Source organism: Neopelma chrysocephalum, unplaced genomic scaffold (genome assembly GCF_003984885.1).
Source record: "Neopelma chrysocephalum unplaced genomic scaffold, ASM398488v2 Primary Assembly neopelma1_138, whole genome shotgun sequence".
In the NCBI taxonomy this organism is placed as follows: domain Eukaryota; kingdom Metazoa; phylum Chordata; class Aves; order Passeriformes; family Pipridae; genus Neopelma; species Neopelma chrysocephalum.
In genome coordinates, this window is record NW_020897800.1 from 876,769 (window position 1) to 904,733 (window position 27,965).

The following is a 27,965-nucleotide window of genomic DNA, read 5'->3' on the forward strand; positions in this document are numbered from 1 at the left end:
TTCCTGGGCTGTGCCATTCCAGCTGGCAGCACCACGGCCTCAGAACAGACATGCAACAGCTGCCTCCCACACCCTTCTCTGCTTCCCAAGAGCTGCTGGAGATTGGCTGGCTGGGAAACCTCAGCCCTTCTGCATCATGTTGAAGTTTGCCCAGGGATTCACAGCTCTCTTGGCCAGGAACAGGAGGTGGGCCCAGAGGAACCCTCAGAGTCTCTCCTTAGGGCACAGGGCCAGCGGGGCCACGTTCAGCCAGCGGGTCCCGGAGCTGCTGTGCTCACCCCATGGCTGCCCTGGAGTTTGGGGTGACAACTTCTCCCTGTGGAGAGCTGCTGCTCTGCCCGGCACCTCCACACTGCTGGGCTCTGCAGGGAGCTGGAGCCAGAGGCTCTGTCATACATGGACACTGCCCAAAGGCTGGAAACAGCCTCCAGCTCCCACCTGCGCTGAGCGACCGAGGTCAGGGCTGGGGAAAACAGCAGGGTTTTAAAACCCCCAAAAAAAGTTCAGGGAAGGATTTGAAAACCCCAGAGCGACAAACAACAAAATCTAAACCAAACAAAACCACAAATTACCACTTAAATAAACTTTTTTAAAATCTATGGGAAGTCACAGGCCAAGTTGACCTATAAATCCAAATCCTCGGGGAGCAACCAGGTCCCATTCCACAAACAGATGCGGAGGGAAAAGGGCATTTCTGTAAGAGCAAGGTAGAGTCACAATGATGTGATATAGGGAAAATATTTAAAAGAAACATCTCTGTTACAAAACATGGGCCCAGTCCCTCACGTTTCCTCAGAGCAGAGCTCAGGGAGTGGCATCAGCATTTGCCCACCGGGGATTTTATCCTCAGGAGGGGAAGGAGCAGCAGACTCTTGCAAACGAATGCAAAGTGATGCATAGATCAGATTCCTCCCTGAAACCATCCCCTGGAAGGGAAGGCCTGGGTGTTTAGCAATCATCAACTCCTGGCTGAACTCTCCGGCCGGGAGCACAGGGAGCGCAGTGCCAGCAGCTACTGACTCAGCCTCTGAGAAGGTACACTGGAGAAAAAGCATCCATGGGAAAAATGAGAGCCAGGGTCACGGCGTTGGGATCTCACTGTTTATGGAAAAATAGTACAGCAGCAATCAGTCAAATAAAACCCCAAACAGTGACCATCAGTGAGAGCAGCAGCACTGCCCCGCTCCCTCCCTCAGAGCCAGGTGCCTGCCTAGTGCCAGGTAAGGGATTTAAAGCTGCAAATGGAGGTCAGGAGGAATGTGCCAGAAAATCTGCACTGCTGAGAGCCTGGAAAACTCCAGAAGTTCGAGTTAGACACTGTTAATGGGTTTGGCAGTGAAGGTTCAGCTGATTCTCCACCACTGCAGCTGGCTTTGTGCACTTATCCTGGGAGGTCTGGTGTGAAGCAGATCTGTTGCTATCACTTCTTGGTTTTTGCTCTTGAAACAATGGAAGAACTGGTGTCAAGTTGTAATTGATGAGTTATAGGGAGAAAACTTAATACTTGGAAAATCCTATACCATAAATCAGCTTTTCCAGGCTACTTTTCAAAGCACTACTGCATCTTCCAGCCAAGGCAAACACTGCCACCACCAGGGTGGGGACTATCTCCTGCAGTCATTCTGGGAGCACAGATTTGGAAGGAAAGGAGTTTCCAACTCCCTTAGATAAAAAAAGGTTTCCACAATTTTCAGAGCTTGTCAGCCTGCTCACGAGGACACTTCTTCAGCAAATCCAGTCGAATTCCAGTTTCCACCTGGGTTAGTTTTTAACTTCTCGCTGTTCGCCAGGCACCCTCCCCCTCCACACAGAGTGGATTTTCCCCATGAACACAAGATGGCCTCAAATCATTAGTGCAGCACAAACCACCAGAAAGTGCTGCTCAGAGACCTCCTGAGCAGCCTCTCCCCGGAGCTCCATGACCTCTCCACTCCTTCTCCCAGGAGCTCCACTCCTTCATCAGCACCCTGTTCACTTATCTCCTGCTCCCAGGACAGCAGGAGCAGGTTATCACCCCTGGGCCAAGCAGGACATGGTTCAGACTGTTAAGGGTCCAGAGGAAAGTTCATCAGGTCCTTCCCTCCTTTCTATTCCCTCCCCATTCCCTCCTCCAAAAGTGAGGATGAGGGAAGCCTAAGAAATTACTGATCATTTTACCACCAGCTGAGTGTTAAACTCTAACCTAACACCTAAGGATGGTGCGTGAGAGAACAGCAAACACAACAAACAAGACTGTTTCCTTTCTTCAAGATGGTATCAAGATAGAGGAGCAGCTCCCCACCTCCCAGCAGTAAAATTGCTCATACTGAAAAGTTTTGTAGCCCTCAGCAGTTTTTAAGAAAACAAAAAACCCAACAAATGACAAATGCTTGTAAAAGGCACAAGTTCTCCCAGGAAGTCTGTTAGGAGAGGGGGCAACAAAGCTGCTCTGCTCTGCATTAGGCTCTGCTAGAATTAAATGGTGAGTATGAGGTCTTCCACTTCAAAAGCCCATGAAATTGGATGACCAGGCCAGCGTTAAATCTTCTTGTTTCAATCAGCTGCTACATAATCCCACAAAGCCAAATAAAGTCAGACCCAGTCAGTGCCCCCCAGAGCTCAGCAGCCAAGGTTCAGTCTCATGGTCAGAGGATCAGACACGCAGGTCTGTGTTAGGTCAGTACAGAAATGTCCAAGGAGAAAGGTCTCTGGAAGGGCAGTTAGTGCCAAAAATTCCCACTGTCCTGCACAACTCTGGGAACAAGCAGTGAGGGCCTTGTGTGTTCAGCAACTTCAGCTTCTCTCCCTGCAGTGACTAAAGCCCCCAAAGCCCTGGGGTCACTCTGGCTCTGTCAGAGCTCATCGTGAATGACTCCAGGAGTGCTGCTTCCCCTTCACTGCTCTGCCATCCACCTTGTCATCCCTGCTTTGCCATTCCTTCCCTCTCACCTAGCCTGACCTGCCCTGAAGAAGCCCTAACCCAGTGGAAGGACTCAGAACAAGGTCACTTTTGTGACACTGTCTCACCCATTACCCGGAGGACCACAGAGTGTCTGCAGCCACGTCTGCCTGGGAAACCAAACCTGCTCTTTTTCCTCCTTCTTTTACTTTGCACTACTCGAAGGGAGACATAAATCTCCTGGCTGCAGCCTGGCAGTTTCAGCTCTGGGCAGCAGGCCACACAGAAATCCAAAGCTTCCTTTAGCTGCACTGCGTTTCCTTCCCCCTGAATACCTGGAAGCAGCCAATGCCCACATTTATGAACTCCTGAAAGCAGCTGCCTTCCCCCCACCCTGCTCTGCTCAGCTCACCTGCTATTTTGATGTTCAGGTTGGCATCCAGGAGGAGGTTCTCTGCCTTCAGGTCCCTGTGGACGATGTTCCTGCAGTGACAGAAGTTGACAGCGGCCACGATCTGCTTGAACTTCCTGCGGGCCTCCTTCTCGGCCATGCGCCCGTGGGCCACCAGGTGATCTGAGGGGGGGAGGACAGAGAGGGGAAGGGCTTAGCATTTATTTTATTTAGAGGACAGCTGAGGGGATGGCTGGAAAAACAGAGCTGTTTTGTGATAAAGGCAAAGGTTTTAGTATCTTTTTCTACATCAAAGTAAAAATAAAGCTTTCCAAGCTTTGCCTTCAGTCAGGCACCAAGCCTCACATCACATCATCCCCACAGTGAGAGGTGCAGGTTCCTGGCCATGTGCCATCCCACCTTCCCTCTGGTTTTTGTGTCTTTGGCCTAACGTGCCTCAAAGATAACTCCTGCTGGAACCAGTGAGGCCCCAGGTAGTTACAGACACAACCTGCTCCTCACCTCAGCTTCCCAGCCAGCAGAGCTACGAGCTGCAGGAGGTATTTAACACCATCCCTCTCTGCAGATTGGTGAAAAAACATCCTTGCAATATCCAAGAAAGCATTTCATTATAAAAATGGAACTGGCTTCCACTACGGAAATCTGAGCACTCCCAAATATTTTGCTGCAAGCCTGTACTCTCACTCAAAGGTAGTATTTGTTGCCAGCTGGGCTTTCCTTGGAAGGCAGCACTGCACACACGGACAGGAAAAGCCTCTCCAAGAGATCACAAAGGCAGGCACACAGCAGTGACCCAACTGGAGTCAATCCACTTAAAACCTGGAAGCACCAGGCTTACAGAAGCCAGTCCTCACTGCCCCGTGAGCAGGGATGGACAGGCAGGAGACAGGCGGCAGAAATGGCAGAGAAAGGAGGAAAAAAAGCATCCCTCTCCCTGAAGTACCAGCAGGACAGGCAAAACTCTGCCAGTAAAAGCATAAAAATCGAAGTGGCAGATGAGTTATGAGGTACAATCACTGCCCTTTCCTAATACCTTTCTACCCAGTATGCAAATCTGGCTAAAACTAATGTAGCAGGTAAGAGATACAGGTAGGAACAGCAGCTTGCACGATTATGGAACTGAGGACAGTGTCATAAAAGCCCAGGAGAAACTCAAGATGTGCCCTGGAGAGTCCCCAGTAACCACACGTGGGACCAGGGGGGTTTCCAAGTTTCCCCAGCTCACAGGAACAGTTTTGGAGGTTTACACAAGCCCTGTCCCCTCTGGCACAGGCCACAGGGTAGGTCAGCAGAGGCAGCAGTCACCCAAACCCCAGGGGCTTGTTACCCCCTTGCCCACTTCAGGAGGTTCTAAACCCTCAGCAGGGACATCGAGTTGGCCTCGAAAGACTTCTGGTCAAAATTGGGCTGAAATGTCCCTCCCTAAAGCCCATTAAAACTGGGGGCTCGATACAGATACCTGTTCTTGAAAATAATAACAATAAATCACTTGTGCAGGTTTCTCATCAGGTAGCTGTGTTTTTCCCCAGTCACCCATTAATTAAAATACCTGCGACATAATTGACTCGCAGCAAATACTAATTACCAAGATCCATCAAAGCAGTTGTGCTGCTCCTGACTGCACAGCAACCTAGTTCTGCCTTTGCCTGCTCATGTTGAGCAACAGACTCGAGGTGTTTTTTCAAAGAACTTGTCAATTAACTTTTTATTCATCGGATAAACTTATTCCATAAGCAAATCTGAGCCAGGGCTGGGGAAGGGAAACCATCACCAAGTCAAATCTGACCCTCAGCTCACTCGCTAGGAAAAGCAAAGGTAGCATCTCAAATTGCCCCGTCGGATTTCATTAAGGCATTTGCATGGTCATAAATTTATTACTCTGAGGAGCTGGAGACTGACAGCAGAGTTCAGCAAGGGCTGCTCCCACTGAAGTGTTGCCACTGATCAACAGGTAATAGCTCAGCTCCTAAACAAGGTCAGTCACATCTTCTGCACCGCTGGAATTGCGGAGCACAGCAAGTGCCCTTCAAACAAAGCACAAGGCTCCAGTCTCTCAACAATTTAGGAAATATTTTAGCAATTCTCCTGCAGGCAAGAAAACAAATCCAGTTCCTGCAGCAGGTGTCTTCCTACAAGTTCTCTCCTAAGCATATTTTTGCCCAAAGCAGGGTCCCCCTGTTCCTGGCATAGAGGGTGACACACAGTTGCAGCACACTTCTCTCTGCCCTGTGTCTCTCCCACAGAAAACTGCTGCCCCTCTGATGAGTCAGTCCTGCTTAGGCTGCAAAAAACCCTTTTTAGGTTGGGCGTGAAATTTCACTTTTGATGAAGAACTGGGAGCAGGGGCCCGGCCCCCGAGCCCTGCACGTAGGCACAGCCCTCTGAGCCCGCTGACATTTCTGCACAGGCTCCAGAGGAAGGACAGGAACAATGAGGCTACAGAATACTTCACATACCACCAAGGGCAACTGGATGCCAAAATTAACCATTGAGAGCTTAGTCTGCATAAACCTCCCATGCAATGGAGGTTCCAGAGCTGACCTGAGTGCTCAGCTGGGAGCCAGCACCCTGCTCTGAGTGTGCCAGAGCACCCAGACGTGCCACTGGCTGTGCTGATGTCACTGTGCTCCTCGGGGGCTGGAGGCACAGGGTGATGCTCCTCTGAGTGTCTCCCAGAGAGGAAGGAATGTGTGATTTCATTCCACAACCCTTAGAAATATCAGTCACTGGTCTCTGTACTTATATGAAGCACCTGATGCTGTTCTCTGAGTTAAAATAAAAATAATAAAATCCTCCACTGAAGAAAAATGAGCTGGTTCAGAGACAGGACTGACATACAAGTTTCCACTTCTCGCCTCTGGACAGATGCCTTGTGCTTTTAAGTTGCTTTTTTGTCTGGAAAGCAAACACTGCTGAAGCTTCACGTTTCCATGTGGTGGATTAAGTCACATTTCCAGTCAATTTGGGGACATTGTGATGTCAGAAACAGCTTGACCTTCTAGAGATGGGCACCATGTAGTTCAATGCTCAGAGAGTTCAGGATGAGCGGGCAGGAGGTGAGGAGACAGGGCAGACGTGGTAACCACATTAACCAGAAATCATTTTCTAAATTTTCTGCAGTTTTTTTGTCAGTCAACCAAGAACCCATATTCAGTCAGTGAGGACTGCAGATTGTTTGCAGTGTTCATAGTAAACAGCTGAAATCAAACCAGATTTTAAGACTATATCCCGTTTGACCTCAAAAAAGGACACTCGAGGGACCTGGAACAAAGAGCACCCTATGTTTAAAAGGAGACATTCATTTGTTCATAATGTCAAACCAGCAACCCAACCACACGCAAAACATGGATAGGGACAAAAATAACAATTTACATTTGGCTGCTCAAGCCCACAGCAAACCCAAGCTCTCTCCCTGGTCCCCACGCACCGCTACGCAAACAAAGTGAATTATCAAACCATTTCCAGTAACAGATGAATCAAAGACACTTACGGCACAGCCTGGCCACTGAAGGAGCTCTCAGCCCTTTTACTGGAATTTTGGATAAACAGGTGGTACAGCCCTCCCAGGTGCTGACCCAGGATCCCTGCAGAGCCCAGACCAACCAGGGACAGGACAGACACACGGCCAACACCCCCTGACTGTGGCCATTTAGAGAAACCACCCTTCTTTCAGCTAAGAATTCCAACCTCCAGCACTGTCTCTGTAATACTGACAGCTGCATGGCACAGTTAAAGCCTTGGAAAGTTTTGAAAGCATCACAGAAGCAACTTAGGATGACAAAAACTTGCAGTTCACAACAACACGGTGCTGTAACTCCGGTTCTATGAGGCACTGGCTGCATTCAGCTCTACCCTGGGTGTTTGGCATCCAGACAACCATGGCTGTCAGTCCCCTTCCCTTTCTGCAGCTCAGCACTACAGTTTAAAGCCTAGGTCATGCAGGTGTTGGGACACAACCAAAAAAAAAGATAAAGAAGACTCAGCACAGGCCCATTTCCCAGAGGATACCCCAGTGCCCAGCAAGGGACACTGTGACAGCAGCTGCACTGTTCATACACACCTCACACACCATCTCTGCAGCACATCCAGCATTCCCAACAAGCCCCCCTGCCATAAGAGGGACAGACACTGCACTGAGGGTCCTGCAGGGGAGGTTTTACCCACAGGTGAGCCCCAGCTGAGCCGAGGAGGCACAGACCAGCCCACGCTGCCGCCAACCTTCTCTCCACGACAGGAGGACGTGAGATCCTTCAGTGCTGGAGATGTAAGGACTGCAAGGAAACCTTCCCAAAATGGGCTCCTGTTTCCTCCCTGCAAATTGCTTCCGCTGTTAGAACAAAGTCTTAATGGCTCCTCAGGAAGCTCTGAATACAAAAAGCTGAGACTTGAGTTTCCCCCTCTCTGCTCTCGCACCAAGGGCAGTGCCCGAAACTCCTCCACACCGGGCAGAGGGGCACAATCTCCTGGCTTTGCTCTGGAGAAACCTCAGCTATTGCAGAGCTGGCTGCTCCCAGCTATCAACAAGGATAAAATGCTGGGCAGCAACATGGAAATTAGCCATGCTAATGAGCTGAATTTACTACAGCAGAAAATCTTTCAGAAGGCAATTAGGTTTTCACTTCGACTCATGCAGAAGGCTATTTTTGTAACCAAAGAATTCATTCCAAGTTTGTATATGAGCTTGCACATAGTTCTGGATTTAAAAAAAGATGAGCCCATCTCTGCCAAATTCAACAGAAGAGGGAGAAAAAGTAAAAGGGGGTTTATACTTTTCTGTGGTGATCCACACACAAGTGAACTCCAGTACACATGCAGGTGATTTTGCTGCACACTGGAAGGGGAATTTCACAAGCCACTGGAACTGCTCAGTGTGCCCAGCACCATGATTCATGTTTGAATAAACCACTGCAAGACTCAGCTGGAGAAAGTCAGTTCTTCACCGGGCAATCCACACTTGCCCAACATCAGCTGCCACTTGCTTCCCCTTGGGCTGCCACCTCCTCGGGGACAAATCCAAGGGCAATGTTGAGAAGGAGCCATGACAACCATCTACAAAGGTACTGAGGAACTGGTGGTAGATAACAGTTACTGGAAACAAGAACTTTTCAGCTCTTATTTTCCTTAATTTGGGGCTTCCCTTGCTTCACTAAAAGCTTTGTCTTTTACTACAACTCAGCTTCTCCTCCAGCAAAGCGAGAAGTGAAATCAAAAGTGAATCTTCTGCAATGACTGAAGAGGACAAGGGGAGAGTTGCCACACAGCTGACAGTGTGTGACTGTCCTCACTCCCTTGACTGAACCCAGCTCACTTCAAGCACATGGGATTTTCCCCCTTTTCAGAGGCTCAAATTGGCAAAACCAGGACAGAATCTTGCAAAATTTTGACTCCGTCACCCGGCACAAAATTCCAGCGTGTAAGTAAATTCCTATTTCTACAAGTTTTATTATTGGTCACCAAACAAATTAATAAATCAGTCAGCAGTTCTTGCAGTTGTGCTGCACAGACACTTTTTTTCCTTTCAAGAACAGCTCCTGTGGTCAAGAAAGCTCAGCCAAAACACTCTTAGACAATGGTGTTTGGAAGGGATGTAACTGATGCTTGCTAAGATAACACCAGATATCAAAAAGACAAGACATGGTTTTGAGCACAAAACACTCCAGAACCACATGACTGCCTGTTTCTTTGAAAGCTACCAACACACACCAACAGTTCCACTATGACCAATGAGGTTCACATAACTTGCTAGGAAGCAAAGTATTCGGCAACACTAAAATCCAACTGGATAACTATTTCCAACACCTTTAATCCCAAAGTCAGCACAAAAGAGGAGCAGCACCACCTGTCAGTGAAACCCAAAGAAGAAACAGAGGTTATGGGGATTATTTTTCCATCAAGTTGGTCTCATTTATTCCTTCACTCCTCTTGTCAATGGAAAGTTTGCAGGCTGAAGGGCACCTCTCAGCTGAAACAGGAGAGTGTGGCAGCTATTTTCAGTTTACTGTAGTTGACCAAGTGCATTATCTGATTAAAGAATGCAATAAATGTACTTACCAAATATTTCCCCTCCACTGGCATACTCTGTCACCAGATAAATCATCCTCTCCGTCTCCATAACCTGCACACAAGGACAGACAAGTGACACATAAGGAGACTGCTGAGTGCAGCAAGAAATGGATCTAACCCAACTTTATTCCTCCTCTAACACACATAACTGCTTTCAGCACATCCAAACTGCGACCTTCCCCTTGCTTTACAGAACCATGTGAAGGAAAGGAATGGAATTGGGGAAAGTGAGAATGAAACAGCAGGTTTCAAACACTAAATCTGTAACTACACACAACACTTCACCTGCACCTTCCTCCTCTTCCATTTCTCTTCCCTTTACCATTTGCTCCCTGGTCTGGTTGTGTTCCAGCAGCCTGGGAGACTTCTCAGGGCTGCCACCACCAAACCAGTTCACCTGTCTGGCTGATCAGGCCACTGCAGGCACTGAAACAACCATCACAGTCTTGCCAAAGGGGGGAATATTCACTGAATCTGTGACTTCCCAATGAGTCAAGAGCTGTTAGAATTGAACCAGAGCTCAGGCTTTGCTGGAGGGAGTCCCCCAGCTGCAGTCAGGTAACACCCTGCTTTTAGCAGCTTTTAACACATTTTTCAGAGTCTGTTAGTACATTTGGGGTGCTTTCCAAAACTTGATATAATTTATTTAGCAGCTCTGTCAATGGAAAAACACCTGGTGTTTCAGTTCAGGACCACACTGTAGCACCTCCCGTGCCAGGCCCAGCAGGGTAATTTCGGTACTGCAGGGTGTTTGGAAACATTTGGACTTTGTTTTGGCTCTTCTCTGCTTCAAAGACAAGTGAAAGTTCCCCTTCTGACATGAAATGGACTGTTATCCCCACAGAGAAGGCAGGCACCTGGAGCCCAGCACCGCCTGCTCTTCCTGAGAATTAGGGTTGAACGTGTAAACTTCATTTTTTCCAAAATCTGTGCCTGATCCAGACAAGTGCAGCTGCTTCAACAGCTGGATTCCCATTATTCTGGGTGTTAAAACATGAGTATAGCAAAGATGAACCTCACTTCTGCTCCACTGTCACAGGACAGGATAGACAGCTCCCACTTAATGATCCTACTTGTCCAGAAAACTCTTGGGTAGATTTTTAAGCACATTTCTGTTTCCAGACAGAATCTCTTACATTATACACAACTGTCATTATAGACAACTCTTCTTTTTCACTTACATCTTTTAAGTCTTACAAGCTCAAGAAAACATGATTTTTCAACTCAACATTCCTGATGCAAAGATGTGACAGGTTCTGAATTCCCAACTCCAAGCTTCAGTAGTTTTTATCTAAAAATAAATGCCAGTGGAAGTACCCAGAAAGAAATGCCAGATGAAAGAGGTTCCACAGCAGGGACTCTTCTCTCACCTTACCAAAGCCAAGCCACAAGTGTCACCTGTTCAGTATCACATCAAAACCTTTAGATGTAATAAAACAGGTTGAAAAAGGTTTTTTGCCTAAAAAAAAGGTTTGAGGCATCAGTTTGCAAAGCAGCATTCCCTGAGTACCTTCAAAACCACTGCAGTTCTGCAGGGCCTGCTGGGAGCATCTCACATGTGGTTTGGCCAAGGTAGCTAAACATTAACCTGTCACTTCTGCTCAGCTTTAACTCTTTGGAGCCCAAATAAAGACTCATGTCCCTCAGGCACAGACGAGAAGCAGACCCCTCGATTCCTCTGCTCATCCCTGGCCTGTAGCACCTTCCTCCCTGTTCTATTGGATGGTGCAGCAGGAGGGACATCACCAGATACCTGCGTAAAGGGCAGCACACGGATTCTGCCTCAGGGGCGTTTGTTTGCAGACAAGAGACGTCAAACAAGCTGCACAAAAAGTCTGCAAACAATATTCCCAAGCAGGTCTGCCACCAGCATTGATCCCCTTCCAGGAAAGGGCTGAGCACACCAGCAGGTCCTGGGGGCCACAGGGAGCTGGGCAGGGAGAGGAGAGCAGGGCAGCTCAGTGCTGCTCCAGGGGGAGATTTACTCCCTCCCTCAAACTGAGAAAGGGAACCCGCATCCGGTTTCCACTGGGAAACTGAGAAGCACACAATGGCCATAAACAAGTGGCAAGAGGCCAGCCCACAGCGGAAGCACCATGTCCCAGAAAAGAGAAGGATTAGCCACACTTTCCCCCTGCCCCTCCAATCCAAGTACTCCAAGACCTTGAAAACATAAAGGACTTTCCCAGTTTCACACAGGAGGAAAGGAGGGATAACACTGGAGAAAGTGCTGCTACAGAGTGTGAAGCTCTAGGGCCAAGGGATGGAAACCCCACCTTGGAGTGCTCCTACCTGGTACAACCTGATGATATGTGGGTGGCAAAGCATCTTCATGATCTGGACTTCTCTAAATATCTTCTTCAGGTTCTCTTCGTCCAGCTGAGTCTTATCAATGATCTTTATTGCAACCTACCAGAGGGGAAACAAAAGAGAAGTTACTGACCCAGCTGCATCATCCACACACCAGCTCACTGCACCAGGGCTGATAAAACCCAGCAGGGATGGAAATGGGGGGTGGTGTCAGGCTTTTAACAATTGAGGTATTTATTTATCTGTTTGAAACCAGAAGTGCTCTGTAACGCTACACTAGGGGAGTTTAAACAAGCCTAAGTGCTTCCAGTCAGCTGCTCTCCAGCCTCCAACACTTCCTTGCTTCTTTTCCCTCCACCTTCCCAGAGCTGGCAGCTCCCAGTTTTTTGGGCATCAGAATCCAAACGGGGAGACACTTCTGTGCTAAGCACTATCTCACCTCGAGTCCACCCTAAGCAAGCACCTCGTTTCATCCACACGCAGACAGTAAGGGAGGGAATCTTTTCCGGAATGATGGGATGAGCAGGGAAGAAGAGGCAGAGTGAAACCTTGCTGGAGCAAACAGCTGAGAGAAAAAGCTACTCTGCCTGGCAGAGGAACATCTGCCCTGCTGCTTCTAAATCAAATTTCAGCCTTAAGTATCTTCCTCCCCACCATGAAACACCCGTGCAGGCGAGCAGCTCCAGCCTGCCAGCCGAGTGCGGGATTTGTGGGATGAATTACCATCCCCCAGCAGGTTTTCTTGCTCGGAGATGGCTCTCCCTGGGAAAAGAACCGCTTTTACAAATCTCCTGGTTGCTTTGCTCGAGCCTAATTTACACATGTCCTGCCCAGGAAGGCTGCAGGATCATGCAAAGGCCTGGGGAAGGGCATGCAAAGCAGCGCTGCCGTGAAAACCGCTGAGGATGCACAGCCAGGAAGATCCGACACAGGAGCCCGAAACCCAAATACAGAAATGCTCAAATTGTACCAGGACAAGTGCTCTGTGCACAGCGACATGCCAGGACCGTGGGCACAAACCCACAGGGGCACACGACCCAAACACATGTCCCTCTCCTAGTGCCAACCCCAAGTGCAGGGCTAAAGGGCTCTCACAGGCACGGTGCTACTTGGAGAAAAACCACCAAAGGACCTTTAGATACCTTAAGGGAATCTTTATTTAAGGGAACAATCTGAAGCACATGAAAATTAAGCTCCACATTTTATGATCAAATCCCTGCCAGGGCAACAACCGCCCTGCATGTGAGCAGGACTCCAGCAGAATCCCGAAAAGGCACCCAAGCACAATAAGCTGTTTCTTTCATTTGAAACCTTCGATTCAGAGCGCAGGAACGACTCCAGGAGCCTTCCAAGTCACTGAGCATGCTTCCCTACAGCGGGAGCGGGAGCTGGACGGCGGCCAGGTCTGGCACTCGGCGCTGGGAGCTGCTGGCAGGAGCGGGGCTGGAGCCCAGGCACAAGGTGAAACGGCAGCCCCGGCCCCGCGGGGGCTGCCAGGCACTAAAGGGGCTGTGATTAACGGGGCTGTGATTAACGGGGCTGTGATTAACGGGGCTGTGATTAACGGGGTGCTGAGCCGGGCCCCGCTGGCAGAGCTCAGCGCGTGGCTCCTCGGCCGCGGGGTCGGCGGCTGCAACGGCTCCAAGGACAACGCTCAGGAGTGGGCTGGAAAAGTTAAAAGAGAGCCAGAGGGGGATTGGGAAGAACTCCCCACGCGCTTTTCACCAAGGATTTTCCTGCAAGAACGGGCTTTTGTGAAGTTTAAACATAAATATACATAAAAGCTAAGAGACACTGCCTCGAAGAGCGAAGCCAAGATGTCTACCCGGAGACATGAGTCATTTTCAGGCCCAAATACGTAAATGAAAATCCACAGATCTGGAGTATTCCTAAGCTCCTTACTCATTTCCCAGCTCTATATTTGCTCTAAGGAAATCTCATTTCCCAGCTTAATTATATGGCTTGAGTTGACACTCTCGGCCAAGTTCAAGGTATGCAGAGCACCTGATCGCACCCAACTTGGTCAGCAGGGCCAGACACAACACACCTGAATTACTCTGGTTTTCTCTGATAACAAGGGCAGGGAGAACCAGGCTGTCACCTCTGCTGTCACCTCCCCTGTCACCTCCTTACGCTGCAGGATTTCCACGTGGTGTGCTGAAACTCCACACCCACAAGACACACAGTACCTGGATCAGCAGCAAAGGAACACAAACAGCAGCCAGGAGATGTTGTTCTTGTGAAGGATCTTATCCCAAGTTCAGCCAAGCAAACTCAAACCCAAACCCATCCTCAGAAGTCACACAGAGGAGAGACCTGGCGTTTCCAAAGGGGTTTCTTCCAAACGTTTTCATTCCATCCAAATGCCTCCAGCAACTGATGTAACGTAAAAGGCAAAAGTCTCCTGAAAAATCCTGGGGAAACCACCTTGTGCTCCCGTTTCAGGAAGTGCAGAGCTTCCTCACGGCCCTTTGAGGGTGGAAGTAGGAAATCCCCTCCGTGCTCCGTGGAAGGGAAAGGAAAGGCAGGGAATTTCAGGGCTGGGGAGTTGTGTTCCACCCGGGGCACCGCAGAAGAGCTGCAGTTGGTTTGTTCCAGAGGTTTGCTTTGGATTCCTTTGGAGAATTGCTTTTTTTTCCAGAGGGAAGGAGTGGTTTAAAGGCTTTCCAGAACAGACCAAGTTGGTTTCTCCATTCCTGCATTTCCCAGCTGGCAAATGTTCTCCCTTCCCTCGAAAGATGATTCGGGATTTCAACAGAAGAGAGACTGGCTGAAGTCCTTGGGTTGGACCAGCCAGACTGACTCCATCTAAAACTCAGTCACAGGGAACAGCCACAGAGGATCCAGCCCTTTGTTTATTTATTTATTTATTGGAGATTATATATTGGGGAAAAACAACCAAACAAAAGGATCTTTAATATCTTCAAGGGGACAATCTGAAGCACACGAAAATTAGCCTTCATACTTTATGAAAAAATCCTTGCCAGGGCAATAACTGCCCTGCCTCCAAATGTAAAAAATATTTATTTAGTAAGGAAAGTGCCTGCTTTCCTTCCTCTGGGAAAGTCCTCCCTGCCTGGGCCTCCTGACCAGGGAAGAGCCCTATGACTGCACAAAGTCCTCATCCTCCCAGCCATCCTTGCAGGTCATGGACACAATTTGGCAAGTTTTGGTTGCAGTTCTTCCTGCTGCTGCCAGTCACTAAACCACCTCACCCCAGGACCAAGCATCAAGCACAGGCAAACACTCCAACCGAAGGAACACCAGCATTTATGGCCCCACTAGAAGCAGTGTTCTGTATTTATTCAAAAAGAATCAGTTTCAGGTAGTTGAAATACTAAAATAAACCTCAAACCCAAAAATCAAGTGCATTCCCTCGTGCTTACAAACATCACATAAAATAGAGAGTGAGCAAGACTAAACATCATTAAATAAAGCACAAATCCAGCTACAAGTAGAAGTGGAAGAAAACCATGATCTAAATTCTCAAACAATGAAATACTCTAAAAAAGGAGTCTGAGAAATTAACTATTCTTTTATCAGAAGTTAATGAAGCTTACAGGCAGGAGGATAAATGCCAAGCCTGGAGCATGCATGCTGCTACCAATTAACGAAATGTTCCCTCCACTTCTAAACAGCTCATTTATTCCTTCTTGGATCCAAGTAAAACTTACACTAGTAATTTGAGGAAAGAATTGTTATTTGGAAGGAATGACAAGTTGCTAAAAACAATTGGTAGAGGGCAGGTAAGGTGCTCAAACTGACACCTGCAGGTTGCTGTGGAGGCCCCGCTCTCTGAAGCCAGGTGGCTTTTGTCCATTGTTTTTCCAGATTTTTCTTCTCCTGGTGCACTTCAGTTGAACACTGCTCAGTATTTTTGTGATCCTAAAGCTGTGCTGAGTATGTGTGAACGCCAGGCAAAAGCCTTGTGAGATGGAGTGGGAATTTCAACCCCATGAAAGCAAAAGTGGTGGTTGGGAAAAGGAAGGAGAGGTACTCTAGAAGGCCAAAAGGGAGCACACAGTTATCCCTGATATCACCGTGTCCCAGTGCATCCCATGGGAAGTCAGGAGGGACAGAAGGTACACTTCAGGCCAAAACAGCAAGTTCCTTCAGTGCACCCCAAAATGCTCAGAGATATGAACTCAGGCTGCCCCTCTGCCCTGAGCACTGATCATTTCCTTCAGCCCAGCGAGTGGAGTCTTGGCAATTCCTGCTCTCAAACACACAGGGTTCTCCTAAAATTCCCAAAGTACAACTATAAACATTATAAATTCCTAAATTGCCCCGAGATACCAGATTTCCAAATCTGGCAGCCACCAGAGCTAAAGATCACGCCAAGGTGAGAAGCTCCTAAAGAAGGCACAAGGTTTGGAATTGGAGAGAAAACCAACTTGCAGGAGTTAATATTTATGATGTTTCTCAGCTGAGTGTAGTTAATAATCTGACAGACTTCCTTGAAACTGTACTGCCCTGCCAACAAGAAGGGAAATGACCTGCTGGGTGCAAAGGCGGATGGGCAGGAGGAGGCCAGGGTGGCACAGGGGCAGGGAGAGGACAGGCACCCTGCTCTGAGCTGCTCCAGCTGCTTGGAAGGCTCCGACAGGGAAAGAGGTGGAAGCACAGTCTGTTTTCAGTGGAAATGAGCCATGGAACAGTGCATGCTTCCTTTTTCTTCTGTGCTGTGAACAAAGGAACAAGCTCGAGATCCTGGCCTGGGCAAACATCTACTCCTTCATGCCATGCATCTGCATAGATCTAATTATAACTGTAATTCAGCTATAATTAAACTTTCCTGCATGAATGATCATTCCATAAAGCAAGCACCTTTTCCGTTGCAGTTCAGCTGTTTCTGTAGCAGTGACAATCACAAAACCCCACTCCCCATGTGCCCTGTCTGAGCAGTGGAATTGTGGCAGTGGCATTCCCTAAGTCAGCACGGATCTCCTCCATGGGATGGGAGCCAACAGATGGCACCAGCAAACTGACTGCACTGAGAAACTCAGCACGTTCAGTTGGGAGCAAGACATTTCCTAGAACTGTTCTGAGGAGTCCTCCTGCTCCACATTCCTCTTGGGAAGCCCTCAGTAAACACTCACTGGATGTCCTCTGCTGTGGATGGACACGTCCCTGCAGCTCGGCTCCCGTGTCACTCTGGGGACACGTGGCAGAGCACAGCCCCACGAGGAGCTGTCACCACAGAGGGTCCTTGGACTGATAAATGGATAAGCCTGGAAAAGGCTCATCCCCCTGAATTCCTCTACATTTGCAGTTATGCCAGCTGAGGAGCCCTCTCCTCTCCATCCACCACAGCTACAGCCTCCCTGGGCTGACAGCGTGAGCTGTCAGAGGGGCTGACAGGGAACAACTTCCCTTCCCAGTTGCTCCTGCCTGCCAGAAACACTTGGGAAGCTCAGGAACACGGCGTGTTTGGATTAAGCAGCTGCTGGAGGGGTAAAAATCACTCCCATGAGCAGATACCGAAGCTGCACAGGACCTTCAGGAGAACTCCAGAAGCAGAGAGCAGAACTAAGACACTGAAGGGGGGAAAAAAGAGGGATAAGGAACTATACAGTGGAGATGATATGCAGATTAGCTACGTGTAGAGGCACTTAACTGGCATATGGACACACGGCTGTGATACAAACACAGTGTGAACTCCAGGCTCCTGCGGGTCGTGCCCCTTTTCGGGAGCTGGGTTGGATGGATGTCACCCCCCAGCACCGCATGGACAGTCGACTGGCACAGGCACATGTTCTTCAGGCAAGCTGTCAGCACAAGCCTGCTGGTGTGTTTGGGGTCACTAAAAGTGAGCTCTCTAAATGCAAATAGGCAATTTGTACAGCTTTTAGTCGTAAGAAAGCGCTCGACAAAAAGGAGGCACTGACACTGCAGACACCCAGACTGCTCCTGGCAAGCTCGTGGGCAGAACGGGGGCACCTCCTCCTCAGAATTAACTAACCAGCAGGACCCACCTAACTAAAAGTGATACAGCAAATAAAAGTAGGCCACTCTGCAGCAAAATCAGTGGCTTTTGGAGGTGGCACAAATGCAAATATTGGCAGCAACTGAAAGCAGGAAGCTGTGGACGAAGATGTGCACAGAGAAGCTGCATTTGCTCAGGAAGGAAGTTCTCACCTTGTCCACATCCCTCTGCACAATCAATGCAGGGACTTGTGTCTTGCACAGGGTGAAGAAAATACTGATGGTGTTATGAGAAAAGTCAATACATCCAAATCCTCTTGGCCTGCTGCAACGTTAATACCCGGCTTGTGTGAGCGCTGTGCTCTGCCATGACCTCTCCTTGTCCCGGGGGGAACAGAACTGGGATTGCAGTGACCAAAGCACAAACCCCACATTTACATTCACAGCTCAGTGAACCAGCTCCACCCAGGTAAGAAAATCTCATCATTTCATGGCACGTATGACAGCCTACAAACCTCACAGCCAGAGGAAACTCATCTACAGCATCCTCAAGGAGCTCAGCCTTTACCCGTGCTGACAACCAACACACCAATTCCTCCTTTTCCAGTCCTGGATTAACCCTATGCCAGCAGCTGCAGCTTCTCTTTACACACAGAAGCCACCAAACAGGCACAAGAGCTGAGTGCCCTGCCTGAAACTCGCTGCTCACAACAGGGCCCTCAGTGCCAGTTCAATGGCGATTTAATCCCAAATGCAAATTCTTTCTGTTCCTCTTCTGGAAGTTGCAAGGGATGACAGGTAAGCTCTGGCATGTTCAGCCACAGCAAGGGCTCTGCAAGCCATGAGCACCCTTGGTTGCACTGCTAGAGCTGGGCTTCCTGTGCTCTCCTCCACCTGCCACCCTCACCTGGCATCCCAGGGCACAAACCCTTCTGCAGAGCTTCTCATCATTTCATCACCTGGGGCAACAGCAGGAAACAACACAGACACTCCGAGTTACCTCCCCTGGCTGACAGACACTGCACCAGAGCACCCTGAACAGCATCAAGGGCACTGGGATTGCAGGAAAAGGCAAGGGAATGGGAGCTGGAGATGCCCATTAGATAAACAAACCATTTCCGTGCATGAAGAACCTCCCTGCGAGGGTGATTCCATGAATTATCACCTCGGGCTGCAAATACAGACCTGGGAAGAGGCTGAGCAGAGGGACAGGACACAGCACTCCACACAGAGCTGCTGCTGCTGCTTGGCTGGGAAGAGCATATCCAGGATGTATGGAATTACTGCACATCCCCCCAAAAACCCACCGTCTGCTCAGCGATTCCCGGGGGCTCCAGGCTGACCAGGAATCCAGGGGACCAAGCAGTGACCAAGGAGCTCAGCTGGCCACAGCTTAGCACAGGAATCCCTTAAGCTACACCACATCTACCTCCAGCCTTTATCCTTCTTAATGACAAGATTTCCAGAGCTTTTCAGAGTTCTGGTCAGACTCTGAATCTCCCAGTGCCAGCCACTGCTGCCTCTTCCTTCTCAGCTACAGCCAGAGACTGCCTGGGATTGAGCTGAAGGCAGAGCAAGTCTCAGCAAACCAGACTGCAGGTAGCCACACCTAACCACCTCAAACACAGATATGGCATAGCCACACCACTCCTGTCTCCTAAATTCCACTGGGTTCACGCTGCATTACAACTGACCTCTCCATCTTTTCATTTCACACTCTGTTATGGGAGAAAACCCCTCCAGCTCCAACAGCTCGAGCTGACATTTGTGCCAGTAATTTGTTTTTAGTTCAGAAGCCTTATAAAATTCCAGTAATGCTTTCCAGATGCAAGGCTGAGAACTTCACAGGAGTCAGAATGTGAACTAGAGGTGGTATGGAAAATTATTTATTTGATTGAGGGAGGAGAGCAAACCACACCCACAAATGCCAGCCTGCAGTGAGTACTGGTACACTGAAACACATCCACATGTCCATCCACAGACAGCAGGCACGAAAAGCTGCGTGCCTGGGCTGCCACTTGATCACACTCCTTCATACCTTGACTACAAATGCAGAATATCTAAAAACCAGTATTAAAATTAGCTTAAGCCAAAGGGAAAGAAACTGAAGTAAAACCCAGGTGAAGACCCCTTTCCCCCCCACAACTCTTCCTTCCCTTCTTTACGTCTTTTTTCTGCCTCAAGACCTTTTGATCTGAACAGTGTCTTTATGGCAGAGATGGAGACTTCACAGACCCTCAGAGCCTTTCTGTGGCACAGACTGAGCTCTCCCAAGCCTTTGCTTGCTCCAGTCAGTTCACAAAGCTCAGGTGCACATCAGGCCCCTCTCTGGTCACATCTAACCCACATGTAGGTGTAACATGTCACACAGACCCCAAAAGAGAAAGGAGCTCCTGCTTGCAGCACGAGCAGTGTCCCTGTAAGAATTGCAGTGGGATCCACCAGGGCAGCTCTGAGTGGAAGGAATGAAGGCTCAGCCATGAACGTGGCTGTGGTGCAGCCCTCTGATCTGCTGACAGTCTGCAGCGCTACCTCCATGGGTTCCATGCAAATTAAAAGCAATCTTGGCACTCACTACACAAAGACTGCACTTGCTAATTAAAACCGGTTTTTGAATGAGCTTAAACCAGTGCAGAACCTCATGGAGGTGCATTTAAATCGATGCAAACCAGTTAACCAACAAATGCCATCTGAAAAAGCAGCTCCCGGTCACGTAAGCTCAACTGTTCCGAGGGGGCTCAGAGGCAGGAGCTCTGACAGCAGATGGGAACGCTGCAGTTCTGCCCAGGCCTGACTGGACTCCTGCTGGAGCTACAGCTTGGCCTCCCACCCACCTGTAGGCAAGCAAAGCCAAGAGGTAAATTGAAATCTGGGAGGACACTTGCCCACCTCGGTCCCCTTTCAGTCCAGGTCATGCCATTCAAACCACTTCCTTAATTGCTCTCCACTCAATTCAGCAGCTGAACTGAGGCACTGCAACCTAAACATCTCATAAAAACAAATAAAATTCGGTTTACCAACAACTTGAGTACCTATTTGTCAATATTAGGACAGGAGACGTTTGTTGTGCGTGGTAACTGACAACCCTGCAGGCATCTGATCCCAACATCTCCCAAGACTGCCACTGTGCCATTTACAGAATTATTTACAGAATTACAGATTCACTGAGGTTAGAAAAGACCTCCAAGATCATCGAGTCCAACCTTTGAACAGACACCCCCTTGTCAATCAGCCCAGAGCACTCAGTGCCACGTCCAGTCCTTTCCTGGGCACCTCCAGGGATGGGGACTCCACCACCTCCCTGGACAGTCCCTTCCAATGCCTGACCACTCCTCTCGTGAAGAAATTCTTCCTGATGTCCAATCTAAACCTCCCCTGGTGCAACTTGAGGCTGTGTCCTCTCATCCTGTCCCCTGCTCTCTGCGAGAAGAGGCCAATCCCCACCTTACTATGACCTTTCAGGCAGTTGTTGAGAGCAAAAAGGTACTTCCTGAGGCTCCTTTTCTCCAGGCTGACCCCCCAGCTGCTCCTCACGGGACTGACTCTCCAGACCCTTCCCCAGCTCCATTCCCTTCTCTGGACACACTCAATGTCTTTCTTGCAGTGATGGGCTGACAAAGAGCCACCGCTGCCAAAACTGGAAGACCCACCAGTGTCCAGAGAATCGTTTTCCTCACCCACCTGCTCTCCAAGGGGCCCATTTCCCACTCTGCTACTGCTCCTGCCTGCAGCCAGAGCTGGAGGAAACCCTACGGGGCTCTTACTTGTGGGCGCTGCTGGAGCAGCACCGGCCTCGGAGAGAGTTGCTTAGCAGCAGAGTTTTGGAAATGTAGTCGCATGCAGGAAGAAATCTGTCACAGCAGGAGACGCATCAGGAATGCTGCACGGCAGGGCCACGGCTCCTGCTGCAAACTGAGCCCCAGTGGAGACCTCCCCTCAGAGCAGAGGGGCTGCAAGGCACGGAGCAGCCTTGTCTGAGGGAAGGGCCCGGCTCAAACAGCAACACAAGCCTTTATAAAGCTGCCAGGATATTGCAGCAAGCAGGTTTTGAAAGCGTTACTGAAAGTTCCCTGGATTGTCATTTTGCTCTAATTCAGTCACGACCCAAAAATGTGAGTGAGGAGGAAAAATAGAGCATTTCAGGTACAGAGCGTCCAGTCGGAGCCAGGTCTGAATTACTGGATTAGAAAATAACAAAAGCTCAGAAGTGAGGAAATTTAGGAGCTGGTGTGCATGAAGTGATGTGTTAAGAACATACTGTACGTCAGGGTGTGAACATTTTTAAGCAACGCTCATAATGCAAAGAACACTACTGGGACTGAGGGGAGAGGGAATACCTTAACCTCACTCCTGTCAAACAGGTACAGAGCAGCCAGCACTGGGACACCACAACAGGTCTTTTAACAAGAGTAGCTGTTCTTTAATGACAAAAAACAGCTGGTTTTTAATGACAAAACCAACACACACAGCAAGAGCACCTCTGGCTTGGTTCCCCAGCCTGCTGTGCACCACAGAAATCCTACTGCTGTAAACTGTTATCAGGAAAAACACCTGGCACCACACCAGGACGTGCAGCAGAATCACAGATTCACTTAGGTTGGAAAAGACCTCCAAAATCATCGAGTCCAACCTGTGACTGATCACCCCTTGTCCCCCAGCCCAGAGCACTCAGTGCCACAGCCAGTCCTTCCTTGGACACCTCCAGGGGTGGGGACTCCACCACCTCCCTGGGCAGCCCCTGCCAGTGCCTGACCACCCTTTCCAGGAAGAAATTTCTCCTGATGTCCAGCCTGAACCTCCCCTGGCACAGCCTGAGGCTACATCCTCTCGTCCTGTTGCTTGTTGCCTGTGAGAAGCCGCCAGAGCCACTGGGAGCATTTGCACTGGCTTCCAGTTTATTCCCCGAGGCTCTGCAAGGGTTAAAGCAAAGGACTTCTGGAAGATATTAAGCACTGATGTCTTGGCTTCCCTTCTGCAAACAGCAACAAGCTCCAGAGGAATCTGTCATCCCATATAACAATCCCTTTCACTCAGCCTCAGCGGCCTGTTCCCTTCTCCTCACCACAGCCCGAGCACAGTGGCTCCGTGCTGGGCTCTCACACTGGATTCTGCCCACATTCCAGGGAGGAGGCCAGGCTCTGCAGACACAGGACCTCTAATGTGCACTTAGATTCAGAAGTGTAATAGCTCCTGGTTAAAAAAGAAGGCTGTAGAAATGTTAAATATCACACTGGGATCACCACAGTACCACAGAAAATCAAAAGCGACGGATAAGATGGAAGGAGTCACTGTTCCTCTTCATCTGCCATCAGGTCCATTTGGGAATATGGTATTCTGGGCTCTGAAACAGACTTGCACAGATATTTTTCTAACCCTGTAAGCATTGGGTCTTTTCTATACCAAAGTGAAACCAGTGGGACATTCAAAATAAACTACAAGCAACAGCCACACACTTGCAGATAAGGAATTTTTTCCCAATATCTAAGATTTCAGATACATCAAATGCCTCCATGTGCATCACCCTGCTGTCAGCAGGGACTGCAAACACTGCTCCCTCACAATGAGGATGTGACAGTATCACCTTTATTTCTGGGATTATTTTTAAGGTGCCAATCCTGATAACACTATGGGACATGGAGCACATTGGGCAGGAAGGGGACGAGATTTTGCCAGGAAAGCCAAGGACAAAGCGAAACGCCCGATGTAGATGATGCACTCAGGAATTTTTCGAGGCTGCTCTTGCAGCGGGAGCCTTTGTGCAGTGTGCCAGGATCAGATGGCAGTTTCTATGGGAACAAACAAGCAGTGGCCCCGTCACAAGATGTCTTGTAAACGGCACTTTGGTGCAGCTTAGCATGGAACATCCCCCCCGCTCTGCAGGGCCAGGGCAGCCCATGGATGGCTTTGGGATCAGTACCCGTGGCTTTGCAAGGCTGTACCAGCCAACAGGACTCGTGTAAATCAGCAGCACCAACCCAGCTCAGCCCAGCCAGAAGACACTCATCTCTGGGAAAGGTACAGCAATCTGGAGATTAAAAACATGATAGTTCAGCATTTCTTACCTTCCAAACCAGATGTTAGAGCTCATGACCATTCGCCCTCACCCCCCCTGAAAAGCATCCCCAACATCTACAGGCTGAACTTGAACCCCTGATGAAGGACCTGAGCCTCAGGGAAGTTTCCCACGCTGCAGTGTAGCCTGGCAAAGATGTTCCAGGTCGGGTTATCAGCTCAGAAGGCAGAAATATAACAATACACGCAAAGTATTTTCAAACACAAAGCCAACACAGTCATTACATTCAACATTTTGAGTCCAGTCTTTGTGTGCACATAAGGCTCTGGAAGGCTACAGTTCAGCTCTCAGATTCTCCATCACTAATGGTGTTTGCTGTGTGCCACAAAACCCAGTCACTTGAGCCTGCGTTTGGCTCCAAATGGAACAGAAACGATCAAAGCAGTGAGACACAATTTTTTTAGTTCTAAACATCAGAATTTTCATCGGTCACAAGACTACAGCAGAAAGCAATTTTCTTCTCAAAACCACTGCCTCTATTTACCATTCCCACCCCTTAAGTTAATTAAAAATCCTTCAATTAACTGATTTAGGGAGGGTTAATGTTATTGTCAGGAAGACCGGTTCCCCTGGGCCTGAAAACAACTGTGGCTGCCTCCAGCCCCTGATTACACAGAACATTTTCAGACTCAAAGGTTTCAGAGTATCACCACCCCTCACTCCAGAATTGTTATGAAATGAAGTGGAAATTTTTAGAAAGAAAAGCCAAAAGTGAAACTTAAAGGAATGCAGCCTTCAACATGTTAACCCTCAACAACCAAGATAAAACACATCCAAGCCATGGAGAGCCCCTTCCTCAGCCTCATCCTATATGGGCTTTTGCAGGAGGAGCAAAAAAAACCATGGCAAATTTACCCCCAGTGAGGTGGGAGAGCCACTGGCTGTCCCCAGCCTGCTGCTCTCAGCAGAGTTTATAACACCACAAAGGAAGATGCAAGGTTGGCAACCCAGGTTCGATCATAAGGTCTGGCTTAAAATAAACTGATGTTCTACAGTGGTATTTCCACTGAAGAGTGAGGAGGGAATACCTGAATAAAGTCAGGGATTTCCTCACTTTCAACAAGTGAAAAGCTCAAAGCCTGCTGAGGATAAAACACCCTTGTAGTTATTTCCACTAAGACTGTCCAGTGATGTCACAACACAAGACCTGCCTCTTAGAACTTCAGAAAGCTTCTGCTCCCCCCAAAACCACAAAGATTTGCTTAAAATTTGAATTTGTTTCATAACAAAGCCAGCTTGACAGAAGAATCTTCCATGGCAGTAACTGCACAGACCAACTTGTTAGAGAATCACCTTTCACTTGGGCGCAGAACTGAATTGCAGCACTAGAGAAGCCTACAAGGCACTTCCAACAAGAGTATCTGATTTCCCTTATCAGCAGAAATGACTTAAACCCACAGATAACAGTGCTCAGGAGCTGAAAACCTACTTCAAAGCCAAAGCATGATACAGCCCCGGGCTCTCAGGGCCCTGTGGCACAGCATGGTGTGAACAAAAGGGAGCCCAGACGGACACTGCTGTGGGACTTGGGACCAGAGGCTGCCAAAGCCCCCCAGGAACCTGCCTCACGTGCAGGGCAGAGACCTGTGACAGATCCTGGGTGTCACTCCATGGCAGAGGATGGATCTCATGCTCATGATTCACTTTCTCTGCAAGCTGCAGCACAGCACAGCTCCGAGGAGTGAATTCGGGTAAGGAGGGGCAATGGGAGCTCCCCGCTAATCACCCCGGCCAAGCCTCTGCCTTCCAAATGTCACACAGGGCCATTAGCCCCAGGTTGGTGACAGCACGTGGCAAAGGGCCAGAAATCAAACAGCAACGGGTGTCACTCTTATCCCTGCTGCTCCATCTATGCAAATCAAACTGATTCCAACAGGCAGCACCAAGGGCTCAGGTGCCCCAAGAGTTCCGAGAGGGATTCTGCCCTGGGCACCCTCAGGACTCACAAGTAACCACGGCTGTCACCAGCTCCAAAACTTAAAGCAGGGGACAATGGAGTATTTTTGGAGCACAGACACTGCTATTTTGAAAGCACTTCAGCGCTGTAGTACCCAAATTCTAATTGTGGCTGCTGCTTTGCTTTGCCACCGTAAATCCTGTTCCGAGGGAGTGAGACAGCAGCCAATACATGAGCGTAGGCATTGCACAACTGGGCTTCTACAAGCACTTGGTGTGAAGAATAATGTTCTTAAAAGATTTAATTTCTAGGGAATGTTTAAATACTGAAGAGTAAACACTGAGTCAGAGACATGCACTAAATACAGGTAAATGCAGCAGGGGCACGTGGAAGCAAAGCCGCAGCCTGGAATTCTCTCAATGCCTCTCCTTGTACGTGGGAAATTCAGGGCCCACAGAGGACAAAGCCTCTTTTATATATGCAGAAACTGCAAGAAAACAAAACCCAAACAAATACAGCCAACCTACAGATCCGTTTGGGGGTCTTAAACCAAGTCTGCAGCACACAACTTCACGTGTCTGAATTTTGGGTATTTGAGCCACTTCACACATATAAAGCAGGTCAGACAGCTCATGGGATCCCAGAGTAACAGCAGCACAGAGCAGACAAGCCCGTGACCACTGCAAACATCTGGAGAACCACTGTGCAACTTTGGGAGGCGACTCAGTGACTCTCACCAGCACTGCTCCCTTCCACACACGTGCACCAGGCTCAAAATACATCGCTTTTCCCCTGTCACAGTATTTCCTATTTATTCCAAGCAGCAGGTCAGGACTCATTGCACCAGGACACTGACCAGACATTCCCATTTGCTTTCAGTAGACTGAAAATATTTACTTTCCCAAGCACAAACCGATGTGCTACTAAATCATTCTACTTAGCCTAGACCTTAGAGGTGCACGTAAAAGCAAAAGAACTATATATTAAGGCAACTCTCCAGTACAAACAGCCACAAAACAGGGGTGTGTTTTCCTTGACCGTACAGCACAGGGATAACAGGCATTTTCTGATCCCAAACTACCCTTCCCAAAGTGCAGCAGCAGGAACAGACGCTGTTTGGCAGCATCCAGCACGAACCAGGAGCGCGGAGCTTCCGAGCACGTCACGGCTTTTGTTAACCCCCCTCACACAGCTCAGCTGCTCCTGCAGAACCAACCCATGAGCTGTGGCAGAGGCAGAAGGCAGATGGGAGCTCATAAAAACCTCTGTGACTTCAGAAACAACACAGGTCAGTCCTAGTCAGGGTTTTCCCTGCCGACACCTTTCCCTGCCCAGAACCTGCACATCCCCGCCCTACTCCACGTCCCAACAAAGCTCAAACCGCTCTCAGCCAAGGGATTTTTGCCTCCTCAGAAAGGAAAAGGGACTATAGATAGTTCTCTGCAAACTTGGCAGGCCACGTGGGAACTGATACAGCCAGGGTGGGCAAGCTGGAGCCAGGAGAACAGTTTTGGCTTCTAAACTGGAAGCCTGAGAAATTGGAAGTGGCGCTCCATTTGTTTAAATTACCTTCTGAAACCATGCTCCATATGTGGGAATAAACAGTCACTCTGGTAGCCCTAAACACTACCAGGAGTAAATTGTTCCAAGATGCACATCTGCACTTCCCAAAGATCAGACAGAGGGGCTGCCAAGGCAGGGCTTCATTTCCCTTAGAGGACTTTTTTTGTTGTTTTCAGAACTCTTAATTGAAAATGGCAGCCCAGATAGGTGCTGTGCATGGAACAGACCATCATCACCCCTGTCTCATCAAATGAAGGTCTCAGTCTGTCCTGCTGCCTTGGAATCACAGAATTGTTTAGGTTGGAAAAGCCCCCTAAGATCAGTCCAGTGACACTGCCAAGGCCATCACTAAACCATGTTCCCAAGTGCCACATCTACACAGCTTTTAAGACCCTCCAGGGATGGCTACTCCACCACTGCCCTGGGCAGCCTGTTCCAGTGCTGGACCACTCTTTCTATGAAAAAACTTTCCTTAATATCCAATCTAAACCTTCCCTGGCTCAAGTTGAAGCCGTTTCCTCTTGTCCTGTCACTTGTTCCCTGGGAGCAGAGCCTGATCCCCACCTGGCTCCACCCTCCTGTCAGGGAGTTGGAGAGAGTGAGAAGGTCCTCCCCGAGCCCCTTTTTCTCCAGGCTGAGCCCCCCCAGCATCTTCAGCCACTTCTCATCAGACTTGTGCTCTCGACCCTTCTTTGGACTCACTCCAGCACCTCAGTGCCACTTGGAAAGCAGTTTTCCGTATTCCTGCACATCCACGAAACACAACAAAATCGCAAGTACAGCTGCAAGCTTTGAAGTGATCCTTTCTTATCATAAGGATGGCTGGAGTCCCATCCTGAGGGCA

The 27,965-nt window shown here is 49.0% G+C and overlaps 1 protein-coding gene across 5 annotated transcripts in view; it reads right to left on the bottom strand.

Moving 5' to 3' along the window:
- Positions 1-27,965, bottom strand: part of SIK3 (SIK family kinase 3) — a 73,390-nt gene that overhangs the window by 24,618 nt on the left and 20,807 nt on the right. For all 5 annotated transcript variants that reach the window (XM_027699332.1, XM_027699335.1, XM_027699333.1 and 2 more), the window contains exons 2-4: positions 11,646-11,762; positions 9,342-9,405; positions 3,291-3,452 (exon numbers count right to left, since the gene is read on the bottom strand). In XM_027699332.1, the coding sequence (XP_027555133.1) occupies positions 3,291-3,452; positions 9,342-9,405; positions 11,646-11,762 (343 nt within the window). The remainder of the gene's footprint in view (positions 1-3,290; positions 3,453-9,341; positions 9,406-11,645; positions 11,763-27,965) is intronic.